General features: G+C 41.3%; 1 protein-coding gene across 1 annotated transcript in view; it reads left to right on the plus strand.

The window, feature by feature from the left end:
- Positions 1–10,649, plus strand: part of nbas (NBAS subunit of NRZ tethering complex) — a 187,215-nt gene extending 176,566 nt beyond the window's left edge. Inside the window, exon 53 of the mRNA XM_084954225.1 lies at positions 9,592–10,649. Coding sequence (XP_084810351.1) covers positions 9,592–9,867 — 276 coding nt within the window. The 3' untranslated portion in view covers positions 9,868–10,649. The remainder of the gene's footprint in view (positions 1–9,591) is intronic.
- Positions 10,650–10,915: the final 266 nt, after the last annotated feature.

Raw genomic sequence — 10,915 nt, forward strand, 5'->3', positions numbered from 1 at the left:
ATGAGGTTAAGGAAGTGGAGGCTGTACATTAATCAGAAGGTCAGTGGTTTGAATCTTAATGTTGAGGCAGTCTTGGGCAAAATACTTGTGCATCCGTGTGAGGGAGGGTGTGTGTGTGTGTGTGTGTGTGTGTGTGTGTGTGAATTTGAGCTAAAAAGCACTTAGGCTTAGAATAACGTGCTTGTATAAATGAGACATGTAGTACAGAGCGCTTTTAATGCTCAAATTGTGTAGAAAAGCACTACATAAGTACCAATCCATTCAGAAACTACTGATTTAACTAAGTGAATCACTGTAAAGCTTAAATTATTTGCAAATTCAAAACTTTCTGAGCATGAAGTGTTTCCTTAGTTTAATGGGGAGAAAAATCTCACATAAAGTACTGCAAATAGTTTCTATCCATGCAGATAGGTTTGCCTTTGATCTGCCAAGGGTTTAAAATATCCAGCTATACAGCAAAATATTCAACATTTTGGTTTTGGTGTGTCTTTTTAAAACATCTGAAAAGTTACTTGTAAAAATGCAACTTGGACCTTCAGAAGGAATTATCTATGTAATCTACATTATCCTTGTAACATGCTGTTAACAGTTTTTAAATGCTTACTTGTTTAATGCCAAGTAGTTCCAATAACATTTATTAGGTTTGTGAATAATTCAGAGTGACCGGAAAACATATATTACTGGAGCTGAAGCACAGCAGGGTTAAATTGTAAACTGTCCACATGGTTAGTTACCACAGCGTGAGCTTTTTCAATTAATTTGATTGTTAGCGAGTGCAAGATTGAATGTTGGCACTGGCCGTCTCCAGCGGACGTCCTCCCTTTACACTTCAGGATATTGCAGTGCAACTCTGCATTGACACTCTGGAACACCTGCAAAGTTTGGGGGAAAAAAGTAATGTCTGCATGTCGGCAATGATGATTCTCAAAATGAAAGTTGGGTCAGCTCATAAGATGATGTTTGCCTTCTGCACAAGCCTGAGGTCCACAAGGAAGCTGGAAATTGCAGATGCACACAGGGATCAATCCAAAAACACTGCAGCAACAGAGGAAGCTGTTCATGCACAAGAACCTGAAGGTTGGTTAAAATTGAACTGGTGATGGTTCTTGGACTCAAGGAAATTTTTGACCACACCTTGTAAAGTTCATGTTGATCCACTTCTAAACGTGATGGCTTACACATACTGTTTCTATTTTAGCAGCTCTACAAATAGCCAGAACTTATCAGGAACTACTGTGCAGCTGCTGTTAGCAGATCAGTATCTCAGGAGGAACAGAAATAATTGATTTTGGCTCAGCTTGATCAATCAGAAAATTCACTGAGTCAACAGCCTGTTAATTGACTGCAGTTACTATTCAGTTACTTTTGGTTTGCATTTCATTGAGATTTTGTGTTTAGCCACGCTTTGTTTCACTCCATCATACTAAACAAGGTGCTGCTGCTGTGAGTTTTATTATAGTTCTCGTTTAAATAACTAGCCCGAGGTTGCTTTTTGGTCGCAGTGAACCATACATTTGTTTGCATATGCCACTCTGAGTGATTGGCAGACTTCATCTTAAAGCACTGCCTACAGTTTTCTCCTGGCAAATAGCTTTGTATCTAGTATAAATCATTGTTTACATTGTTTTACCATCAAAACTTTTTTGCCACAGCTGAAGGTCCCTGAGGTTATCATTAAGAAAAAGAGATTAATTTAGAGTTTAATTAAGAAAATGTAATTAAGGGAAATCACTTGACCTAGGAAGCGAATTCAAAACAGTAACTGATTCATCCACAGTGAGATATACGTATATGTGCAGATTTTCCTTCACTTTTCCTGTGTCTTGCGTTGCTGCTGTGTGGTAGGTGAGTAAATGGGTATGCTGAGCTCTGCAGGAGGAGACCACAGTGGGCGTTGGAGAACTAAAGAATGGAGGAAAGGAGTGGGAGTAGTGCAGATTATTTGAAAAGGAAACAAAGAAGTAGAGAGCAGGTGATGGAGAAGGGAATGTATTCTTGATGCCGAAAAATACAGTGGAGGCTTTTAATTCTCTGCTTCCACACTGTTCAAGGTATCGGCACACAAGTCTTCAGCTGTACTCTCTTCCATATTGTCCATTTCTCTCCTCCTCTTGAAGATGTATGGAGTTGGGAGGAGGGAGTCAGGAGTTAACACCAGCCTGACTAATGCGAGTTCTCCATTCTGTCTGTAAACACACACACACACTTATACAGATGCCTCTCAGTGCTGCAGCAGTCCTGTGCCTTTTCAGCAGCTTATGTTTTTTCCCAGGCTTTTCCATGATTCTACAAGGCTTACATTTTCTGTGTGGCACATGTTCGAGTCACAGTGACGACAATGGCATATTCAATAGCCTCGCATTTTTTTTCTGAAATGGAAAAAAAAAAAAAAAGTGTATTTCTGCGTAGATCTACAGTACTGTGCAATAGTCACCCATCATTTTATTATATTTTGATACGGAATGGGAAATAGGTACAAACATACATGGAAATATAGTATATAAGGCAAAAACAGAGTTTGTATCGGCAGTGGTAGTATGTTTGGGAACATTGTCATGCTGAAAAATTAAGTTGTTAAACCGACGTGTTCCAAACAGTAGGGTACATCTTTCGCCATCTTACAATGCTGTGATTGTAGCCATTCCCCAACTCTCTGTGAATGGTGCTCATGGCCATTGATCAGTGGTCTTTGATTAGTGGGTTTTGGTCAGTGGTTGTTGATCAATGGTCATGAGAATTTGCATATTTATGTTTAAGGAACTGACCTCCCAGCCCATTGTTCCTTCAGTGGGCTGGTTTCAGTCATTATGCAAACATTCTGTTTATAAGATTTGGGGAAACCTGCAGTCAGCTGAGACTGAAGAAGTCACTTGGATGAGTGACGAAACGTTTCTCCCACAAAACGCTACGTCCAGATGAACAGAATCAACGTTTGGAGATTTACTTTCCTGGATGATTGAGAATGCATCAAGACAATTGTAGCTCAAATTTCTTCCATTTTGAAAAGATCCCCAACACTATTGGCTGAGATGCTCCCCAAACCATGACAGTCTCCACTGTGTTTTACAGATGGCTGTAGACACTCACTGTTGTACCTCTTTCCTGATCTTTTCTGTACATACTCGTGACAATTTAAACCAAAATTTGCATTCTTCACTTCACTTTATGCCTGTCAAACTGTTATTTGTGTCATTTTTCAACAAAATGTTAACAAATCACGTTTTTGCGACAGGCTGCACGTAACAGTACCAAAAGATGCCATTTAAAAATTGTCATGTGTTTGTTAGGTGTAGACACAACACTGGTTCATCCCTTGTTTCATAGATTCCTGTTTTGTTTGAGTGATTCTTAGGTCAGTGTTAGATGACTTGACAAACAAAAAAACACTCCTGTGAGAATGGTCAGGTACTAGGTACAGGTATAGTAGTGAAAAAGTAGCCAATGTCCAAAGAAAAACTTTGAAAGACCTTCAGAATCTCTCGGGACCTATTTTACCACTGTAAAAAATTACAAGTAAATCCGTCTCATTGGATGCAAAATATAACGACTCAAGACTTTTGCATAGTCATGTAGTTTCTGTTGGTTTGAGTCTCAAAAGGAAAATGTACAATAATTCTGATAGTTAGGATAAATAGGCTGTTGGTTGAACAAACCAAGCACTTTAGTGGTGTCTCTGAGCTTTGGGGCTGTTTTCTGAATTTTTGCTCATGCTTTCAGTTGGATTAGAAAATCGTAGCCATTGTGAGGCTACTGAACCACTTTAGAGTAACCACATTAGCCACAAGTGACCCGTTTGGTTCCCATGTTCCCAGTAGCCAGAGTGCCTACCAAAGCCTGACAGAAAAACAGCCAATCACAGGAGTGGAGCGCCCCAAACGCTGATCCAGTCTTGCCAAAATGATTCTGTGAAAATATTCACAGAATCAAAGAAAAGATGACATAGCCTAAACTAGATAGCTAGCTAGATAAACGTGCTGTGTAATGCACTGCTACAGTGGTTTGTGGGTTTACTTGTGTTTACTAGCCGATAACGGGCCAGTTTTAGTGGTAGTGCTTCATCTTTCCATCTTTTCTTTTTTGAATTTATTAACAGTTTTAATTTGAACTTGTGCTCCCTTGTGTATGTTTTTAATCAGTTAGAAAGAACTCAAAATCCCATTGAAAGAGTTGGATGCACCTTGTCCATCTGCCCAGTGTAGTGAGGACAAAAGGCGCATGTGTGCTTGTTTGATTGAGTGATTATGTGTCTAATTGCTTGTTTAAGTGGGCTTGTTTACAGCTTTTTGTACCACATTGAACCTATTAATCTAGCTCTGTTTGCTTGCAGCTCACTGCGTTGATCCCTGAACTTCCTCACCGCGCGTGTGTGTGTGTGTTTGTCTCCTCGTATGCGTCAGAGCCCACTTTTATTTTTATTTTTTTGGCTTTAAAGCCTCTTCTTCTGTCACTTTCAATCATGTTGTGCTGCAAGCAAGAACTGTTTGGTGTCATTTGTGTGTGCGCACACTCAGTTTGGTGCACCGCTAAAGCCTGGGGACAGCTTGGATGGAGGGATAGGAAACAGAGCCTGGAGAAGAAGAAGAGGAAAGGAGATAGTTGTGTGTTGTCTGGCATTCCAAAGAAGCTTTATGATTTAAATGATAAAAGAAGGCTGGGGCCATGCATTATGTATTAGGCATTGTACGTGTTCAGTAATTCCAATTAAGCTCTCAGCTGGGTTTAGCTCAGTGAGAAAGAGCTGAGAAGGACGTATACAAGAAATGAGAGACATGCAGGGCAAGAAAGGCAAACAAGAGTTTAAAACACTGACCAAACTAATCAGGTAACATTCAGTGGCCTCTCGGAACAAGCCAGGAAAAGACGACCTTTTTTTTTCCCTTTCGTCTTTGACGGCGCGAGACAGCAAGAAATGAGAAGGTAATAAGAGCAAGAGGGGGGTTGGACATCTGATGGCTGCAGCTCGATGTGTCAGTTCTCTTGTCACGCTGAGTGTTTGTTCACTCACTCAGAGTGCACACCAGCTGCGGGTGCGAGCACACTCACAGGAGACAGAAGATACCTCTTGTTTTCGCATTTCCGAAGAGAGAGACTGGGTGTTGTTTGAACCCTCGAAGACGGGCTTTTAACCTGATATAGGCGCAACACAGCTACACCCCTATGCACAAAAATAGATCCACCTCAGGACAGGTTTTCATGTTCTCCGAGCTGTTGACCTGTGATACAGAAAGAAAGGCATGATGGATGTATTCCCTGCACAATCAGATCCTATTCACACTGATCTGTTTATTAAGACAAGACCTGGACAGACTGCAAGGGGAACTCAAGAACTCAGTGAGAGAGAGGAGAAAGGATGATGAGGGAGGAAAGGGAAAGAGGCAGTATATAGTCACATATACGGGTTTGTCAGAGTTGCAGCAGATGGCTAGCTGTGGAGCTGAGTCAAAGGATGATGTAGTAATTGCCTTTCACATGAAGGATCTGAGTTTAAACAGATGTTGTGGCAAGCATTCACACTGCCAAAGTGTCCCTGAATGAGATCCTGAAATCCCATGAGCTTCGCTAACCACTGGTCTTCTACTCAGCCTCACTTCTCATGCAAACATTTGCAGACCACAGGTTAGAGAGAAAGGATCACTGCTTCCTGTTTAAACACAACACAAACAAAAAAAAACAGTTTTATATGCAGTTGGAAAATAGAAGCAGCTGCATTGGTGGAAAAAAAATATTTGGAAAGGTTTGAGCAAACAGTGCTGTTCCTCACTCTTGGACAGATGATTGGACGGAGACCAGATGCTTTGAATATGTAAAACAATACAGTGTATACGGTATAATGTACAAGAAGGATAAAAAGATTTAAGATATTGATTGGTTTTTATTATCTGCAGCTTTTTTACAGTAGGGATAAGCACTTGAATGTGACACAGATGTTTATGCTGTAAAAAAAAAAAAAGGATATGAAGTTATCTGCTCCACTTTGATATCAAGATTCCCCTCCATCCCTCCATCTCTCAGGTGCTTCTTCACATCTATTTCCAGCTCAACTGTCAATCCAACTGACTCTAAGACTCAAATCTGCTGTCTCTCTTGACACCGTCAAACAGTAATAGCCTGGGAGGTGTGTGTGTGTGTGTGTGTGTGTGTGTGTGTGAGAGAGAGAGTGAGAGTGTGTGATTCTGCATGGAGGACCAGGCCTGTGCTCGACTGATGTACTCGCTTTCTTTTTCCTTGCACAACTCCCATAACCAGGAAATGCAGAGGAAAACATGATTTTTTGTGTTTATTTATTAGATTCAGTGTTTGTGCGCGTGTTTACAATATTTGCATATTTATGTCCCTACACTGGTCACCGTGCACAGGAGCGGGGCTAGATCATTGTCCTCTAAATTCGTACACATCTCATGCAGCCACAACCAACTGCATCTGATAATTAATTTGTGTCTTGTAATGCTAATCTAGTCTCCTCTGCAGGTATGATATTTAGAGCTTCCGCAACTCTGGCGCTTTTGTTTCACACTCCCCAGTAGTTGATAGTGTGCTACATATCAGTCATAGCTGATAAGGTGTATAGCTTATTTTAGAAGCCACACGTTGTCATCATTGCATTTGCTATAGGTGTGAGCTCTCATTACAGCCAGGCTCCAGCAGGTTATTTCAGTGATTAACAGGCTTTAAGGTCCAATCAGATCAAATCTGAGGTTAATTGCACTTAGAACATCAAAAGGCACTACAGAGCTGCAGAAGATGACGCCTACAGACTTATCGTGGGTTTATGAGCCCCTGACTTTTTTTCATACCACCACAATGAGGCTGATAGATTGGGTTTTCATTGGTCAAAAATATACTGGTTGGCATAACCTGCTCAGGATTAATTGTAATGATCATAATCTTATAAAAATCCTTATCAAATACATCTCACCGGATGATTAATTACATAAACCTTGATAGTGCTGGGGTGGACCACATTGTCCTTCAGTACTGCATTAATTCTTGATGATATTGATTTAACAAGGTGCTGAACACTTTCCTCACAGATGTTGGTATGCACATCCATGATGTGACTCTCCCATTCCACCACATCCCAACTTATTTGATAGAGATCTGACGGTGATTGTGGAGGCCTTTTGAGCACAGCGAACTCACTGTCATGTTAAAGAAACCAGCTGAGATGATTTGAGCTTAAAGGGATGGACATGGTCAGCAACAACACTTGGACAGGAAGGCTGTTGCATTTAAACTGTGCTCATTTAAATGGTGTTTACTTGGTACCAAGGGCCCAAAGTGTACCAAAAAAATAACCCCCATGCAGTTATAGCACCACCAGCCTGAACTGATACAAGGCAGGATGGAGCCATGCTTTCTTTTTTATCACTTAAATCACCTTTCTTCCTAATTCTGATGCTCAGTTTGAACTTCTGTATGTATGTGGATCTCATTTTTCTCAGAAACAAAAAAAAAATAGCAAAGAGAAATTAAAAATGCCATGAAAGAGTTCGGGTCTTTGGAGGTTAATCTAAGATTCAATAAGTATTCCCCACATGAATAGATGAAGTACAGTAACAGTAGAAAAACTGATTTAAAAAAAAATTGAGTCAAGCTTTGGAAGAAAAAGTTGCATGTTGGAGTATTTTCTTCCAAATAAAGGCATTTTTGCAATCTGGCTAAACATTTGTCTTGTTTGCAGCCTGTTTCATCATCTCGCCTTGTGTTTCTTGCCTTGTCTGACTTTATTGACACACTGTCTATGCGTTTTCACATCTCAAGAAATCCTTTCTTCAGTGTAGTGTTATCATAACGACTTGTTCTTCAGTGCCAAATTGCACACATTTATATAAATGACACTTTTTTTCCTACTCACACTTCTGAAGAATAAGAATCAGTTGCTCTTTTGCATGTAAATTTTAAAAAAAGCCATCATTCGTGACATTGATCTTCAACAAAGCTCCAGAAATCCCATGTAGAACATTTGTTCAGAGTCTCTGTTGAGGCTGCAAAATGAAAAATAAAGCTGAAGTGTGAAGGTGTTTTTGAAGTGCTTCTCCTCAGTTCTGGTGTGCATTCAGCCCCTGAAAACAGTCGGTGGATTTAAAAATGTATGTATCTGACGCTCTCAGTGCATGTCAGCCATTCTCCTCTATGCCTCCCCCACAGCTCTATTCATCATACATTTTCCACACTCCTAAGCCCCTTTCGTCTCTCTTGTAGTTTTTTCCTCCTTGATTCTCATTATACACGGATGACCTCCTCATCCACCTCTGTTCTAGGTTCAAAAATTTCTCAGTCTGTCATCTTTCCTTTCCCCAGCTTGTCATGATTCATCTGGTCTTGTCTCTCAATAGAAGGCCTAGAAATTAAATTAGTAGTCATGCACGTCACACTAGTCACATGCCGACTCTCTCTCATCCTTTGGCAACAGGGCAATAATGACCTGGCAGGGTTTAAAACGCATTAAATGGAAAATGCATTAAATCCACTATACTGATGTTCCTTCCCAGACCTTCTAACATTAGCACGAAGTAAAAATTACTTTAAGTTCAAAATATCAGTAATCTCCCCCTAGGAGACAATGTCATTGTAAGAGACAGCAGCTGAATAACTAATGCTTATCATCACATGAACCAAGTGATCCTCTTAAAGGCTCTTTGTGTGTGTGTTTAAAGGAGGAATTGTCCATGCAGGGGAAAAAGATCGCGTTTTGGCTCTGCTCACCTTCTCTGCTACACTAGAGAAGACATGGGCTCCACATTTATAATTGATCTGCGTCAGCTCCAAAAATACCCCAACAAGGACACGCTGTTGTCTGCGTGTGCATGCACACAAGCGTGTAAAGTTGAGGAAGTGCAATCTTAATAATAGAGTTAGCAAACAGGTGAGAGGGTGCAGAGGAGACGGGCTGAGTCATGGAGAGACGGCCCTCTCAACCCCAGCACTCAGCCTGGCTTCTGCGTGGCCTGTAAACCACTCTCGGCAGCCCTAACGGCATTTAGCTGTTTGAATTTGCATGTAATTCATTGATGTAACCAGGTGGATGATGGGATTAAAATATTATGTAAAGGTCTGTTTATGACTCTATGAGCATATGCTCCAAACACTTTTAGTAAGCGAGAAGCTGCAAATAAAAGGAAAAAGAGAGGAAAAAGAGTTGTGTGTGTGTGTGTGTGGGTGGATGGGTGGTTGCGAGAAGCTGCGTGTGATCGAAAGCACATGCGAGAAAAATGGCAGTCAGCCGCGGGTCAACACAGGATGTGACCTGACACTGAAAGTGTAACATTGTAATCATACAGCATTCAAAGGTTCCTGCTGCCGCGGCTGCATTAAGTTACAAAACCTTATTTCTGCAAAACGCAGTGGATGGTACACATTCAACTCCACCAGCTGCTTTCAGTCTTCAGTCAGCCAGTAGATGTTTAGTGTTGATACCTGGAAGAGAAATTGGATACATTCATTCGAAATTTTTGGCTGTTTATCTTGACACGTGTTCTTTGCAGGGATTAAAAAAAACAGGATCACAGTTTAAAAGGAAACTTAGTTTCTCTTGATTCTATCCCCACATGTGTGTTTACACGTTCTCCTCCCCTTTTCTTCTTCCTCCAGGCGACGGCTTCCTCCTGCGATGAAGAGCTCCTTTCCTTGCTCCTAGACGCTGGGCTCCTGGTAGGCTGCGTCTCCTCAGCCCTGTACCCCCTGCTAAGCTCCCACATGCTGTCGCACCAGCAGGAGGGCGGTTGGGATGTGGAGAAAGCTGCCGCTGAGCTGATGGCGGCGGGCCGTGGGCCTGAGGCAGGCTCCCTGTTGCTGGCTCACCGCGGAACCCACCCGGCCCAGTTCACCTTCAACTCCGCCTGGGCCGTTCTCGAGAAGTGGCTGTGAAAGGAGACGGGGAGGCAGTTTGGACCGCAGCCACAGAGCGCTGTCGTAACCTAGCCTTAGGGAAAGAGTAGGAAGGTGCTGAAAAAGGACTGGAATTAGATTGGAACGAGATCTGAAGAAGCAAAACTAAAAGCAGTCAATACCTCTACATTTAGTTCTCTAATCAGGTTTGAGGTTCATCAACAGAAGACATTTCAATAGCGCTGTCATCTGTGAAGGTATAAGAGAGGATACCTTTAATCCTGAAACATCTGCTCAATTAGAAAGACGCTCTTTCACACACAGAAACAACCTCTGCTGTCACTCAGTCATGGATGAACGTTGAGACCGAGGCCTAATCACAAAATGCAACGGCTGCTCGGATTTATTTGTGTGTGCGCCGTGTCCTATTGTGTGATAACGTAATTGAGCAGTGGGTAGCAGTGGGTGGATATTAGCCTATTGTTCCATGACAGGTTTGCCTCTTTAACGTCCCATCGTTAAACACCCTGCCTCTGCTCCATTGTTTTCCCCCTAATAATGTCTAATTAATTCCTTCTAAACAAATTAGCCCCGCAGCTGCCCCTGTGCTGAGTGTATGGATGCACAAATACTATATATGACACACACCAGTGAAGTTATGTAAAGCTTATAATGACGAGGAATAAACGTGCACGCAAGTGTGTGTGTGTGCGTTGATGCTGTTAGGTTGCTTTGTTTTATTTGAATAAATAAAAGCGTAAAATACGGCTCTATTTTGTCCCACCCTTTAGAACCGAAATAAAGAAAACTGATGAAAAGGAGCGATTGTATTATTTTCATTTTTTATTTTATTGTGTTTCTTTATTCATGGTGGAAGAGTGCACAGATGGGTAACGTTTCTTATCAGTATTTTTAGTTCTCTTTTTAATTGAATGGGCTTTAAGATTGTATCCGCCTCATATAATGAATGCACTCAAAACATTTGCATCATAATTACAGCATTTTGAGGAGTGATTTGCAGGGCAAAGATTTGGAAAATGAAATCCAAACCCCTGGTTAATTTATTTATTTATTTTCTGTCAAAGCA

Source organism: Perissodus microlepis, chromosome 15 (assembly GCF_051167445.1).
Source record: "Perissodus microlepis isolate ML-2025 ecotype Zambia chromosome 15, ASM5116744v1, whole genome shotgun sequence".
NCBI lineage: Eukaryota > Metazoa > Chordata > Actinopteri > Cichliformes > Cichlidae > Perissodus > Perissodus microlepis.